General features: G+C 45.7%; 2 protein-coding genes across 2 annotated transcripts in view; one reads left to right on the top strand and one right to left on the bottom strand.

Annotated features, from left to right (window-relative positions):
* Positions 1-11116, bottom strand: part of T265_02742 (hypothetical protein) — a gene marked incomplete at both ends in the record, with an annotated part of 27348 nt that extends 16232 nt beyond the window's left edge. The window contains 3 exons of the mRNA XM_009167057.1: positions 2494-2783; positions 4205-4372; positions 10834-11116. Coding sequence (XP_009165321.1) covers positions 2494-2783; positions 4205-4372; positions 10834-11073 — 698 coding nt within the window. The remainder of the gene's footprint in view (positions 1-2493; positions 2784-4204; positions 4373-10833) is intronic.
* The window catches only part of T265_02743 (hypothetical protein), a gene marked incomplete at both ends in the record, with an annotated part of 29934 nt that overhangs the window by 3267 nt on the left and 10101 nt on the right, over positions 1-16566 (top strand). The gene's annotated exons all lie outside the window — the stretch shown is intronic.

Genomic DNA, 16566 nt, shown 5'->3' with positions numbered 1-16566 from the left:
AGACCCAAAGCGAAATAAATAGAACGTCGAAAGCCGCCCGCCGCCATAATCGGAAATCCAACGTGGGATAGCGTTTCTCCAACGCAACAAGACACCCTGCTCAGACGGTCAGAAGCCAGCGCTCTTCAAGGAAGGTAGTGAACGACCTCATGACGCCACTCCGGAAGATTTGGAGCGAAAACAGATCACCAGTCGAATGGAGCACCTTGATTCTATTCCTCAAGAAGGGTGCCATAACCTCACGCGAAGACCAAGCAGGTATCTATCGTATCTAAGGTAGTCTCATGCATTATTCTGCGCAGGCTGACCGATTATAGGGATGAAGAGATTTGTGAGAATCAAAGGGTCTCGCGCTGGCCGAGGATAAATCGACCATGTATTTAGCTCTCGAACACCACCATTCCTTCGAATGCTCACACTGGTCATTTTCCTTTGTCCGAGAGCTGCTTTCGACTCTATCGACCGGAGGATAAATCGACCATGTATTTAGCTCTCAAACACCAACATTCCTTCGAATGTTCACACTGGTCATTTTCCTTTATCTGAGAGCTGCTTTCGGCTCTATCGACCTTTCGACTCTATCGACCGCCAAAAAATTAGGCGGTATCTGGCGACCAAGGATGTCTCTTCCAAAGTATGCGAACTGCTCTGAGCGGGTACGGTAATACAACAAACCCTCACCTGAATTCACCAAGTCCAATGGTGTGAGGCAAGGCTGCCCTCTCTCACCTTTCCTCGTCAACTTCGTTGCTGCTTGAAACCTCTGAAACCTTGGAGGTCGAAATGCTTCCGGGACGTTCGTTCACAGACATTGAGTATGTGAGCGACATAACACTCCTTAGTTCACATCCTTGAAAAATGCCAAACATTTTGAATAATCTGAATAACTCTCCTGCATGGCTTGGCATGCAATTCACACTTGCCAAGTGTAAAGTGCCGCTACAGGACTGGGTGGGCTCAGGCTTGCAAACAAACCAAGTGACGTGGTAGGTCAATTTGTTTAACAGGGTAGTTGTATAAGTTCCGGTGGACAGGCTGAGGACGAGATTAAACCTCGAATCGAGAAGGCCGGGTAGCTTTTGCCAGCCTGCGACACCTATGGCGCCGACGTGACGTTAGTCTGTCTCTCAACACCGGAATTAGTTGCAGAGCGACTTTATACTGGTTCATGGACCAGAAACGTGGCCTCCACACACAGAGGGGATACGAAATCTCCCAGTGTTTGACCACGTATCTCCGAAGCATTGGTCCGGCCCGGTGGAAACATCGGATCAGCAGTGCAGAGATATGCTGGAGAGTTTAGGGGATAAAGAACTCTCTTACAATATAAGAATTACTCAAGCTTCTCATGTTGTGCTGTAATCCGCAATCCCTGGGACGGTTTGCTACTTAGGGCTCTTTCCATCCAGGCCTGTGCTGAGTGGAAGCGACAGAGGTGGACAGTGTACGACCTGGCAACGCACTGGCAACACTAACCATTAAACTCAGTCGGGCTGGTAACTGCTGCATCCCTAGATGAAGACCACGTGACTCAACTCACCAACAGTTGATGACATTGGCAGAAATGGCCCGATCGCGCAGTCAATGACGCTCATGCGTTAAAGCTATCGCCTTTAATGCGTAGCTGCACAGAGCAGAACTAACTGAACATGTTACCGCCTCCAATTCTTGCCCGTATCTGTCATGCTCTTCCGCTTTCTGGTGATCGAAACCGTGGCAGTTAGAACCAACGTGCCCTTGGCACATGGTCTATAGATGATAAACTGAAGGAACTGGTGCAGCCAAGATACATCCATTGGGATCACTTGTCCATCGTTTTTCGGGCAAAGTCCCGATTTTCCGACCAAGAATGTCTCAATGCAATGAAGCCTTAGCGAAAATCGTCGTATCGTTCAGCTGTAGCACCCTTTCGGTGCCTAACTGCCATGCCACCCGAAGGTTGCACGAGGGCTGGGATACTGCCAAGTTGCCCAAGCCTAGACAGGGGAGTCGAGAGGCAGAGGTCAGGTTCGAACCACGGACCTTTCGGCCAGTAAATTCGCACTCTAACCACTTGGGCCATCTCGCTTCCCAGCCTTAGCGAACAGATAGACAAGTGATATCCCGGTGGGGCGAGCAATCGTCCTGTAATCGGACACGAGATGAATGCATAGGGATTTTTACTGAGTCAGATAACCTGCCATCATCGCCATCAGAGACAGCTACATCAGTGTTGACACTGAATTTCCCGGGAAATTTGTTCCGGTTCTGGGTGAAATTCCTAAATATCGCCTGGAAGGACGGCAAAGCTACTGTACATATGGAAGCGTCCATCTCACCATTGGTCTACGCCGAAGTCTTGCCGATGAACGTAAAAAGATATCCGCAGTGAGAATTCATTGCGGGGGAGCGGACGCTGAGAAGAAAAAGACTAACAGCTTGATCGCAGTTCACTGATACAGGCAATACAACACACGAACAGAGTGGGCAAAACACACACACAGGAAACGATACCTAATATTCTGAGCATGTCCTTCAAGAGTCTGGACACATGCCTTCGTTTGGTAATCCCATATTCTCACGGTCTTGTCATCAGCTCCACTAGCCAGATATGGCTTATCGCCGAAAATGTAGTAGTCCACACAATTCACCCCACGTTCATGACCCTCCAATGTGAAGTTAGGACTTGGAGAGCCCAAACTCCACACTTTGACGGTATGATCCAACGAGGCACTGGCGAAGGTGTTATTGTCTTTTGGGTTGAAGACCAGCTGCATCACGTAATGGCTGTGTCCTTCAAAAACCTAAAGGTTAAATAAAACAAAGATCGGTGCAACACATGGCGGATGTAAGTGGACCATAAAAAACAAGACAATAAATAAAATCGGGGTCCATTGCATTTGGGCACTTATGCGCTGTTTGTGATGACGGTGATACAGGTGGACGTAAAATGTAAAAGCATAACAAAATGGGGAAAGCAATGTGGTAACACTGTCTCTTCCTGGTCGGCTTTGCCGCGCATTCTAATGAATTCCATCTGAGGCCGTGGCTGCCACTCGTAGTGATGTATAGCACTCTACCAATCATATCGAAAATCACATCCAGGTAAGTTCAGAGACCCATCACACAAATAACTTCTATAATCAGTGTCCGTACATTTCATGGGCACCTGAGGCAGCTCAGCTCAATTTCTTTTGATCACAGCAACCCAGTGTTAGTGGTAGAATGAATAACAGCGTCAGCAAGGGCTACCCTAAGAGCTAATTGCTAATTGTGTCTTCAGCTCATAAGCAAGCTCCAGTTAGCAGAAGAGACAGTCATCAATTAATGCTACCCTCTGGTGGCTAACAGACATATGATCCAGCAACTCCTTTTGTGCTCCTTTGTGCATGTTGGCTGCTGAATAAGAAAGTTCACACGTGCTGGAAACAGATGACAGCCAGCAAACAAATAAAGATAACACTCAATCGCAGATGTTGATCAGTAGCCAACGACTTGAGAATGCGTACCAATTGCCAGAACCACAATACCTGTTTTCGGAACAAATCAATCGATGCTGAGAAACCATGTTTTCTAAATTCGGAGCTGAAAACAGTCGAATCCCATTGCCATATGATGAATAATGATCGCTAGCCGAGACGAATGCCTGTGTTTTCAATGAAGTCGGCTAAGCGAATGCAAAGATGAATGGTAACTGGTAGCAGCAGATTAAATTCTGCTAAAGAGCCAAGTTCAAATTCCCAGCAATGAACTCAGCATAAGATGAATACATATCCGAAGAGTAAGGAATGGAATAGCTGAGTTCCCTCCATAGATGCTGTGAAGACAATTTAGCTGGGATCTTCTGTAACTTTGTAGGGCAGACTTTCTACTAGTGAGTAACCTAACTATTCATCATACTAGAAATGATTTTTCCCAAGTATTTTGATTCGCTTCACTATGGAGTCATTTGGACAGGTAAGCCACTCATTGGAAGGGGCTAGTCGGCTCACATTTGGCGCAACATTCTGGCCTACTGCGCAAAGTAGCAAAGGCTTCCTTGCAGACCCGAGAAGCCATTAAGCGTTAGACAGTAGTGGAGAATAAACGTGCCAGAGGAAGGGTGACATCCCTATACATCAAATGAATGGAGACCTGGAGAAACAAAAAACTCTGACAAGCAAAACGCTTTCCGCTGCCAAGAATGATAAGCAGAATAAACGGGGAACCATTAACGACAGGTTACCTGAGCACATGTCCAGTTTTTCTCCCAGTCCCACAAACGAATCAGCATATCATCGGAAGCAGTAAGAAGGAATGGCTGTGTAGGATGGACGGCTATGGATCGAATGTAGTCAGAATGGGCTTCTATTTGTTGAACTCGCTCCAGTGTGTTGTAATTGAAGACTCGTAACTGAAGGATAGAATTGGGAAAGTAAACGTACAAAAATTGAACAGGATGCTGCAAAAGGCACTCCAAAATTAGACCACTTCAAATTAGTCTCCTGCACATGCCAATATGGACCACGGTGGAATATGTGCAAAAACAAACCGCTAAACACATCTTTCTGATCTTGGAAACAAAGAGGAAGGAAAAGGAACCCATAACAGGAACGACTATAGCTCACGTTTACAAAACAGAAAGTACAATTACCACTATTCAAGCGAGAAACTAAACCATGCCTCCAAGTGGTCTCACGGTCACAAACCAGAAAAAGTGGCTGTCAAGCAGTTCCTCGTGAGAGTAAATTAAAAACATAATCATAACTTAAATGGTTGCCGAAAAGTCATGGACATTCAGCCGCCGTTTTACCCTTCTGGAAAATCGTTCAGCTGTAACACCCTTTCGGTGCCTAGCTGCCATGCCACGAGGGCTGGGATACTGCCAGGTTGCCCAAGCCTAGACAGGGGAAGTCGAGAGGCGGAGGTTGGGTTCGAACCACAAACCTTCCGGTCAATAAATTCGCGCTCTACCTACTTGAGCCATCTCGCCAATTCTGGAAGCTCATCAGGCAGGCGTGATCCCCTAGTTTTCATCAACCCTACGTTCCACTTGAACACCAAATTGTACGCAATCGGCGAAATTCGCCCATTTGTAAACTAAGTTGGCGTTACCGGGAGAGTCGACTGAAGCCCAGCTGAACCCAAAGACTAGTGCAAACGATGGATTTGGTTGGGTCTGCCGTTAACATCATCATTATCATCATCGACAGCATGACATCTGTGTTCAACACCGATGCTTCGCTGCCGTGAACAACCTAAAGTGTAACTGAATGTAATTCGTCAAAATCAAATTCTTTTTCGCTTGTTACCACTGGGCGAAAACGTCCTAATGCATCGTGTGCTGCGTCCTAGAGCCCAAGAAGCACTACTGGGAAGGAAGGCATACTTCAGCATTACTGATGCGACGTCTCCATTAGTTTTGGTAATGCTCCAAAGACAGAATCAACCACTGAAAGTTTCTTAACGCCTTCAGGCTGCAGCGGCCAGGTTTCTGACCCATATAATGTACGGCTCACAGAAGCGTTGTAAACTAGGGAGCCGGATCCCGGAAGAGAGCGAGGGGTAGTCAGTTTAATTACAGTACTTAATATAGAAGATAAGCGTCCAGCTGTGACACCCTTTCGGTGCCTGGCTGCCATGCTACCCAAAGGGAGTACGAGGGCTGGGATACTGCCAGGTCACCCAACCCTAGATAGGTGAAGTTGAGATGCAGAGGTCGGGTTCGAACCACGGACCTTCCGGTCAGTGAATCCGCGCTCTAACCACTGAGCCATCTCGCCCCTGTAATTGCGTCCGGTATCCTTGTTTCTAACAGACAGTATACCTCTATGCAGAGATCCATCGTATGAACAAGAGGTGGTTGTTGTCCTGCTTGATTCAGCTTGAGAACATTGCAAGGCAGCTAAGTTGGCTAGCTTTTAGGGTTTGAAAACGGACCCGGAAGTGCTTGGGGTTTTTACTGAAGTTGAAACTGAATGTGATGTATGGTGAACCAAGCTGTCAGTTCTACTTCTGGGACCTACAGAGAGAGTAATCAAATTTGGGTGAGGCAGGGTAACATGGAATACGTGAAAGTGGAGGAGTCAGTGATAGCGTGTTTCCTCTCACCCTCCCTGCTGTATACAGTAATTAAGGCGACCCGGCTGGTGGCACGACACGACGTCGGGTGTGGTATGGGAGTATTGCTCGCTGTAAGCGTCACAGTTGTACGTGGACTGGGATACTTCCAATGCGCACATTCCTAGACAAAAGGGCGATTAGGGTTCTCGACCGAAGCCTGACCGCAAGGCGGCGGTGACTGTCCGAAAATGCAATTGCACTGCCTCTCGTATAGAAAGAAGTCACTATCCATGTTCCAAGTCTTAACCTGGAGGACCAGAGACTGTGTTGGTCCTCTAGCTACAGACCAACCTGAGACTCCGTATGTACCACGCGCGAACCACCCAGTATAGCTCAATGGGTCCCGAAGACACAAACCGTTACACCACGGCAAGGTCCAGTCACTTTGTAACAGCGAACCCCTCAATCAGTGCCGGTTCAGCCTATTTGGGTCCATCTATGAGAAGGAGATCGTCCCAGATAACTGGGGTGAGTCGATTTTCGAAAAAGGCACTCGCAGTAAATGTGGTCACTACAGACGTGTCAGCTTGACTCACGTTGCAATAAGGGATCTGGTATCACTGATTCTTTATCGCCTTACGGCACCGCATGAAGCATCAAGAGGGATTTTGACCTGGTAGAGGCTGCGTCGATCGCATCTTCACACTCCCTCAGGTGTCAGAAGGCCACAGTACAGGCAACCCACAATCTTGGTTTTCCTTCAAGGGTGCGTTCGATTCCGTCGATCGGTCAGTGCTGTTAACTACACTTGATCAACAGGGTATGCCCCCGAAGTTTGTGAAAATAATCTGATCCCTATAGTCACATACTTCTTAACATGAGCGTGTGCTGAGCTCTCCGAAAGCTCAAAATTCTGGTGCTGAAATCATTGCTGGTGAGAATTTTGGCGACCTGAAGTATGCAGAGGATATCGTCTTCGAAGACGAAGGCGAAGCAGAAGCCGTGTTGCATAAATCGACCACAATCACACCATCCATCGGTGTGCGTCTTGCACCTTGGTTGTGCAAATTCGTGCTTCAGAACGTGCAGTATCTGAGTATACCCCTTACAGTTCAAAGGGAAGCACAAGTGGTTGTGAAGAACTTTACATACCTCGGTAGTCGTATTAGCTCCGAAGGAAGTGTCTGATTAAGTCAGCGCACGAGTTTCAAAGGCCCGAATTGTCTGCTAGTTTGCGTCACTTGTGGCGTCAAAAGCGATATAACTGAGCCTCGAGAGTCGTGTGTACCAGACTGCAGCAAGGGCTGTGTTGTTGAACCTTTGCAAAACATGGCCTCTGCGGACAGATGACGTCCTTGAGCTTTTGACCACCGATGCCTCAGAAGTGTTGCTGGTGTCAGATGGCATTAGCGAGTCTGTAACCCGAAAACGGGCATTTGGTTGTGCAGCAGGCACTTTGGCGGAAAAAATCCAGCGCCATCAACTACGATGGCTAGGCGACGTGTTACACATGTCGAAGCAGTGTCCACCGGAACGAGTATTGTTCTCTGAACATCCAGAATGACGCAAACTGCGGTGTGGTCATGCATGGCTTGGCGAAGGTATTAAACAAATTATGAAGCTTTTAGACATTGTTGATGCGGTCCGTCACCCAGGATGGTTTTGCGTGACTATCCCTCCACCTGGTTGGAGACATTTCAAGAAATGAAGGCTAATCGATGTTGGTGGCGTTAGTGCTATCACTTTCTTCCTATATTGCTTGATTGACCGCTTGGCGGTGGAGGTACCCCAGAATTCTCAAAACAGGTTAGCAGCAGGTCTCTTCCTCCATGCACTTTTTTCACTCTAAGATTTTAAGTATAATAAGAGGTGTTGCTGATTATTCTGGATAGAAATGCAGTCATTGGCTAGACCACCGAGTTAAACACATGTGTCTACTACCTCAAACGGCTAACTCAGTCTTGCAGCACCACACTACACTTTTCATGTGTGAAACGCATACCAACCCGTGAGACAGAATTACATAAAGTATCCACTGTTATCTGCACCAAAAATGACGTCAGATCCAATAAAAGCTATCTCGCCTGCGTGTTCGATAGCTAAGCGAATGTTCTGGGAGCAGTTAGACCCCATAGATATTAGAGGCTAAGGGTGAGTCTTCCACGTTCATTTCAGCGGCGAATTTGAAGAGAAACGTTGAAAGAACAGCCTTGTTCGAAACCACTTGACGTAGTGAACTCAAGCAAGGCATATTGGAGAACTGAGTAGGAACAACGAAAGTATAGGACTCTGGTCCACCGCACGAACGAATGTTCTAAAACTTGGAAGTGACTAAGTCACGGTATAAAAGTAACGACCTTCTAACACTAGATCAGAAAAGCGGTCACGAAATTGTCTTAAGTGCACCAGAGTACACTGTTGCGGAGATACGACACAGCACGAGGTGAAAGCATTGGTGTGATGAGAACCAAGGGAGCAATATGAAATAAGATTGGTTCGAGGAGTGGAAAGTGATCGGAAGTGCTTCTGTTCATTGGTTCAGTCATCTAGACAAGAGAATACAATGGCTCCTTAACCACCAGATGGTGATGTTATTGAGCTAATGACCAATCCAATTGTCACGATGGAAGTTCAGCGAATTGCTGGTTTTGAACCCAGCCAAGTCCAAAGGTCCAACAGGAATCCACCTCAATCCCAAGGACGGTAGCGGGAAATGTAGAAAACACAACTAGCTTGGTGTAGCGATCAAGCACTGACGTGACTGGAGAATGATATACCCCCACACGGAAACGATGGAGGAAAATGGCAGGGAATCAAACGCCTGTTGGACTTACTGACGTTCCGGCAAGTGATGGAAAGAACAGTCGGCAAGATCAGTGGAATTTTGCTCATACTCTATTCTGAGAAAAAAATTCGCTTAAAAGTGACCTGGCAGCGCCCACCGTTGGTGTGCCACGGGGCAGTACTTGAACCTCCGGTGTTTATGATATACATCAGTGATCTAACGGGGAAATTGAAGTTGCTATTTTCAAACATTAAAGCCATCCAAGGGTTGCGCCGGTAGAGTGGGTTGGATAGGATGGAAGCCGTTTATGATCTACGACTTGCCACTGAACTCAATGAAACTCACTATTTTTTCTTCGCAGGGTCATCATGTGCCGAAATTCAGGTCGGATGACTCCCCCATACCTCGATGTTAAACGCGAAACATACGGTAACCTAAACGAAATACACTCATTTGCATGCCGATTTGGTTTTGACGGCACACGCATCTGGAACTCAGATGAATCTCTCTCTCCATCCTCAGTATGGCCACAGGTCATCATCGACAGCATGACATCAGTGTTCAACACCGATGCTTCACTGCCACAGGTGACAATGTTAGAATGTCTCATGTCTCACTGAAACGATCGGAAGGCAGCAGACAGCTTGAAGTATGCAGACCAGTGCACTGTCTTTAGTTAACCATTATCTGAAGGAGAACGACTGAGTTTGCATCCTGATTTAATTTCCGTCTCCAGTCGCAATTTCGTCTCCTGTAAAGTCTTTTCTGAATTGTCTAAAACAAAACAGGGGGAACATAGTCATTTAAAACAGGTACGGTGCTTGAAAGGGAATTTCCCCTACCTACACCAGAAACCGTTTGTTTCAAGCCACGGACCATTGCTCAGCGTATGAAGGCCACTTAGGAGAGAAATCAGTAGTGCTCCTTTATAGGAAAGATTTTAACGTCTACACCGTGATACTGTCTGTATCGGCAACTTATCGGTTTAGGTGTGGCACTTCAACGAAGATTAGATATAGTCAAGCGGACCAAAACAGAAAGGATTTGTTTTACGTGAACCTGTGTGGTTATTTTATTGAGTGCGGTTTGTTGGGTTAGTGTATTTATCCGAAAATACTTGACTTGAGAAGCAGGAGGCACAAATTCAGTGTCCGTAATTTCATACCCAAATTAGGATTTAACACGGATATAAGGCAGACGGAAGGTTCATGAAGGCCATTCAAGGAAAGACTGGAGCGAATGGAACAAACCTGCAACAAACGGTGTAAGCTCCCACATGTGTACAAGATGGCAATCGCTCATTCGGGCGTACCCAATAGATCTCTTATGGAGCCGGAAAGGAGTTAGGGAATCGGGCAAGAACCCCGAAGCACCACCGAGCAGGAATCCGAAAGGGTTTCACCGCTCACCCCTACAGAGCGGTGAATCTTTGGAACGGCTTTGCTGAGTTATCGGGGCTCTCAGTGAAGGAGTTTCTCAAAAGCTGAATGAGATATAAAAACACTTCGTCGCAGTTAGAATGCCCTGGATACAACGAAGACAAGATGTACGGCAAAGGTCTTACGAAACTAACTCCATCTCTTCTCGATAGTGCCGGGCGAATGATGAACGATCGATGTTACCTGTTTCATTGCTGCCTCCATGCAAGTCAATATAGATGGCCAGTTTAATTCTGATAAGAAACGGAGTAGTAGGTATTAGAGGGAGAGCGATACATCCTCTCCAGCTAGCTAGCTAGCTAACATGATGAGGATATTAAGTACTTTTTCAATTTTCCAAGATTAGAAAATTCAGGACTCGGATTAATCTGAGAACTCAACAACAGAAATTTAAGGGGACTTGAAACATAAGCCATGAAAAAAGCATCCGATTGGTTTTTCACCGCCAGTGTCGTAAAAGGCACGTATTTCACGGTTATGTTGTATATAACAAACTACCTCAGGGCCAGAATACTAGCTACTTCTGATGACAGAAGAGAGGGAAGGGACCACATGAGACTGACGCAAGGCGTTAGAATGTAAACTAACCTGAAGGTCATCTGAGCCTGTAACGATCCAGTTTTTTCGCGCAACAAACTTTACAGCACGGACGGGTGAAGTACAAACTTCAAGGGTCTTGATCAGTTGCTGACCCTCAATATTCCACACGTGAACATTCCCGTTATAAAGAGCGGCACATATCCACGGTTCAGTTGGATGCAAGTCGACAGCCTTTACGCGATCAGAACGGGCCAAAAGCTTTCGTTTAATGTCTAACCGCAGCGGCATTTCTCCGAGGCGTCCAAAAGTTTACGCGCTGGACGTCTTCGAGTAGCCCGCCGTTTTGGGAGCACACTAAAACAATTCTCAGATTTCAGAACCTCGAGCGGTTTCAAACAACTAGAGTGTTTCGCGTCGTGTCTTGCATTGCGGTCACGTATGAAACCACGCGAGATTATGGAATATTGCAAATTCGGCAGCGTCTTTGATTTCAGGTTAGAAGTAGTGTACTTGAAGGGGTCCATTGGCCGCACAATGCTCTTAGTTGCAAAATGTTTACTAATGGAATAAAGCGTTTTGCGCCAAAATGTTGCATTTTGTTGCGTTCGTGCTCACATCGAAAAGCATCCCAATTTACCTCCAATTTTCTGCAGCTCACAAATTTTACACCGATGCAATCAGACCCCTGGAAGTCTAGTGAAATACATTCCTAGCATTGGTGAGACCCCGGGATGCCTAGGTGGGGCTGAACCGTTTGTACTCGAACTCTGAACTCAACTTTCTGCCTCTCTTGGTCCGTCAGGGACACGTCGTAGCCTTAGAAAACTCTACTCCACTGTGCGAACATTGAGCGCCTTACATGAATGGAGAATTAAACAAAATTATCGCAGGAATTAATAGATGGTCATAGATAAAGACTATCCAGGTCGTGCAAAGAATACTCTTTGGCAAGAGCTGCATGAGAAGTGGACTGGTATGTGAACAGTAGCCGGGTGTCATGTGGCAGTCGCAGACGTGATAGAATGGAGGGAAAACTGTCAAAAGGATTTCTAGTGGTAACTACCCTCCTGTTAACTGGCTGTTGCAAGACACCTTGGACTCTTGACCAGGATACCTTGAGACCTAGCCTGGGTTATGTGACGAACCAAAAAAGGAATTATAAACTGAAACAAGCCAAACACACGCACCGCCTGGGTCGATAGGCAGAGAGAACACCTGTTCGAAGCAAAACTAATGTAGAATCGGTTTGAAAATCAACGGTCGTGCCAGTGGTGACAGGACATTCACATACCAGCCGATATGGCTCTGAGATAAGGAAGATATGGTAAAATGAAATCTCAACGGACGCCGCCCCCACTGAAGTGTTACGAAGAGAGATTCAAACATGTTTAAGTGTAAGTTAAGGAATCTTTTTGCCAGCACTGTACTCGGGCCAACAGTAAGCGCTCAACCCAAATGAATTTCTGATTTGTCTGCTGACAGTCAACTCCAGGCACTCAGCATGCTGCTTCCGATGATTGATGTTCAAAGGTCGATTTCTCCTGTCAACTCGAACTTACGGATTGCGTTTGTGCAATTGATTACTTTGCCACGCAAGTCAGGAGGTGAGTATTGAGCCAAAACAATGGTAAATCGTTCTTTTTCAAGGTTTGAACTAAGCATTTCTTGACTTCTCTACAAATCACGTACGTAATGTCCAAATGGTGGAGCTCAAAAACCTTTTGCTCAACTGCATTGATCATCAAGGGTGCGCACTAGCTCGAAGTCGATGATTTACGCCTGAACTGAATTACTGTTACTTGCGTACAAAAAATCGCAGTCGAAACGCCGGAGAAGCGGACTAAGTTATGCTGTCATTATGCACCCTCAAGCTTGACTTATGTTTAGCCTCCAAAAGATCCAAATACCAGAAACCTTTCAAACAGTCCATAAATAACGGACAGGACTACTTCATATGTGTGCGTCAGTCATGTAATATCTGAATGAATAATGGTTGGATAAATGTGTTGTATTGCAAAGCGAGTTGCAAGCCGAAAGTAGTTGTAGCATTTCCAGTGCTTAGGCAAACAACCTGGATCACTGACTTCAGTCACAGGGTTTAAGTGGTGTGTAACAGTGGAAAAACTTCCAGTAATTGAGGATCTGTATCGTTTCAGCGCGGGATCGCGCATAGCGACTACGGTGGAATTGAATCCAAATAAATACTTTCGGAATTCTGAAACACAGAGTGACTGACAGCCCACCACCTACAGAATTTCGATTGGTTGAAAACGTTTTCGGTGATTTCAACTTTTGCCCAATTCGATGAGCAATGTAGAAAAAATTTCCTCGTTCCCTCAATCAACTTCACTAAATTTGTCTAGTACATCACGCAACTCGCTTGCTCCGCAAGCACAAAAATCATGCGATGAACCCTGTCCCGCACGCAGACTTGACCGGCAACAAGTCACTTCTCATCTTATATACATTAGAGCGTTTCTATTTATTATACACACGGCTAACCTCCCTATATATATATATATATATATATATATATAAAGACATAACACAGTCAACACATATACTAGCGCGTGCAGGTGGGCGGAAGTCTGCCAAACACTTCAAGTTCAAGGGCCATTACGGAACATATGTAGCAGCTATACTGTGGAGAAAACACTTTCCCTCCGTCCACACTTTCACCCAGGGAACTCTCAGGAGTTATCCACAAAAGATAAGTCACATTTTGGCTTGGTCCATTGTTCGGACTGCATTTATTTTATCATGGTGCAACTAGCAACTGTAAGCTACTATCAACCAATGTGAAAACTGTTGTTGGTGCATACAACTTCTGAGCTATTTTATGACTATCGATTATCATAACCTGTGCACCGACGGTCGAAAAAGATTCCTGTCAGTTAGCTGGTTACTCTTGACATCTATTGAACAGAATCAAATAACCCAGGTTAATTACCGCGATTATTAGCCGCTAGTCAACACAGTGTTTTTTTAAAGCATTTACATTATTAGACGAAGCACGAGGGAGTCTGGGAGGCCAAATTGACAGCGGCACTGGTTTCACCAGATTTACTTGGGAAAACTTAAAGCACCCCCTTTGTTCAGACTGTTGAATAGACTCCGATTGAAGCCTATTACCCTGTTGCTTACACTTAGATATGCGTGTTTTTAATAGGTAAGCGCAGTCAGCCTGTGTAAGTCAACGTCAACAGAGTGCTGTGCCACAACGCAACTGGGCAGGTAACAGGACATATACACCAGTGTCAAGAAGTTCCACTGCAGTGGTTCGTTGCGAGTGGGCAGAACTTCAGGGTAGTGCAGTGGTTACCAAATTTCAGAGCCTAACCTGAGTTGCATAGTATTGATATAACATCCACAAAGCTTTGCAGCCTGGGTGCTTGCTGTACAGAGGCCTAAAATAAACACCTTGCCTTCGAAAGCAGTGCTATAATGTGGCGTAAAAATTCTTTCCCAAATTTTTAAAAAGCACCACCAAACTTTAGCGAATGCTACGGTCAAACTTTAGAACAAAAGACTGCGGCAGTGATTCACGGTTATCCCATTATCTAGGTTTTGGACGCCGTGGGATTGTAAACAAACAGAAAAGCGTGTAATCAATGGTGCAATTATCCACAACAGCCGTCACACGGTAATGAGGGTCAGGTAGTCTTATTTAATGAAGAAAGAAGAGTTAGTGGATAAAAAGATACTGCCGTTGACGCCATTTATTCTACTTTTAACTCCTTTTGTCACACATACTATCCAAATTTATATGACGTACATTTGCGCGGATAAAATCCGTCTGCCGAACGAACACGAATGTGACCGGTTGCAACTTCGCGTCCGCTTTCCAGCACTTTCTTTCCTTTATTGATCGCAATCATTAGCTTCCTAGCTCCCAAGCTAATTGGCCAGTTAGCTTCCCCATCGCCACCACTGATATTTTATTCCTAAATAAAACTAACAGTTTTTATCCCCAACTTGTGGGTGGCATACCGTCTGGCATAATCATACGTTTACAGTCAGAATGAAGCTTGACTGGGGAATTTGCGGGTAGTGGGGGTTGTGCGAAAAGAGGACACTGTAAAAAACAGTAGGAAATAGATGATGAGATAACAATAGGTTTCTTTCCCCACTTGTAGGGAAAAATGGGTATGAGGTCAGACAAGCTTAAGACAAAGCCGACTGACGACTGACATGAACTAAAACTGAAAACCATTGCTTGCCATTAGTGACCGTGGGCGGTTCAGTAAATGGCCGGAGTCACAGCGAGCAAGAGTGTAGACGGAAATGAAATAATTCGAATTGGAAGAAAATGACAAGCTTTGTCCCAAATTTGTGGTTTTATCTGAAACTAAGTAGACTCACTGGTCACACTGTTTTTGAGAAGTCAGTTGCAAGGGATAGGTGCTAATGAGTAGGACAAACCGAAAACCGTATACGGAGTTCAACTTGTGGAAGAAGCAGGCCAAAATTGCAGCAGAAGAACAACCTGGCAAAATTTTTAACGAAAATTCATCGGGTACGAAATAACTCGCCCCAGAGGCGGTTGGGACCATATGAAAAATTTGCTCGTAATTGCAATTACAGGCTCGAGTGGATGAGAGGTTTAGATTGAGATTCTGAAGAAAATGGTTACGGGAGTGCCATCACACTTGGTATTACAGTGCCATGCCATCATTGCATTGACATGCTTCAGTTTATGGGCAGCCCCGCAACGGTCGCCAAGGGTGCTGGGATCGGGGAGGGGATAAGCATTTCCATGGCAGCTTTATCTGGGTTGGACGAAAAAAGTGACACAGCGTCACGCCGATGCAGTGTCACGGATAATTTCCCCTTCGTTGAAGGAAGATGTGAGTGTAGATCAGGGATCAGCCAGATTGAATGAATAACAGTTCAACGAGGCGTTTGGGCAACTGCGGCCGAATTTTGAAGCTTTGGAAGATGGGGAACAAAGAAAGAATAAAATGAAAGCAGTAGCTTGTGGCGATTGTCAGGGGGCATAAGGTACAACGGAGTCAATAGAAAAAATCTAAAAGGGGATGGAAGCAAGCTAAAATGACCCAGAAAAGCTGGAAACCGAGTACTAGATGTGTCAGAGTAGGTGCCTAGTTTTGGGAAGGTAAGGACTTTGTCGTTGAGGTACTTGCAAAGAGGCTAGCTGTTGGACTAGTCAAAACGTGCGGTGGTTTGTAGCTTACCAAAGAATCCCGACATAGAAGAAGGGCCTAACGTAAGCAGTAACAGTAGGCAAGTAAAAAGCGGACAGGCAATGGCTTCCCAGATAACGGTTGAGAATCCTAGCCTAACTTAACAGGAAAGTAAGATTAAGGACCACCAGTCGCCGAGCCACTACTGCCAACTCCAGAAAACGAATGGTGCATAGCCAAAATAGCCATTAAGCGCTAGTTGTGACTGCTTGTAATCAGGAAATAAAGGATTGTTTGCACTTTGTGCATAAGATTGCTCTAGATGACAAGAGGGAACAACGTGTGTGCTACGTTTGGATGATGAAGTGGTCATGGGGTGGTGTGAACTAACTGAGACGTAGGTAGTAATTCTTTGCACGTCGACGTTAGCAATAAGCCTCACACAGTACCTTGAGGCTACCCCATGCATACATATATTTTAAAACAAACAAATATACAGCCATCATTCGCTTGTATTTCTTGGTTTTGCGAGACGAGTGACAACCATAACAAGTCCGATTCCAGCTACAGACGAACCTCAGCGGTGCACTTTTTTGGTTTTCCTGGATTAAAGGCCAGGCATGGAACCACAAACGAT

This window comes from Opisthorchis viverrini, assembly GCF_000715545.1.
Source record: "Opisthorchis viverrini unplaced genomic scaffold opera_v5_35, whole genome shotgun sequence".
NCBI classification, from domain to species: Eukaryota; Metazoa; Platyhelminthes; class Trematoda; order Opisthorchiida; family Opisthorchiidae; genus Opisthorchis; species Opisthorchis viverrini.
This window is presented reverse-complemented; position numbering and strand designations above follow the sequence as displayed.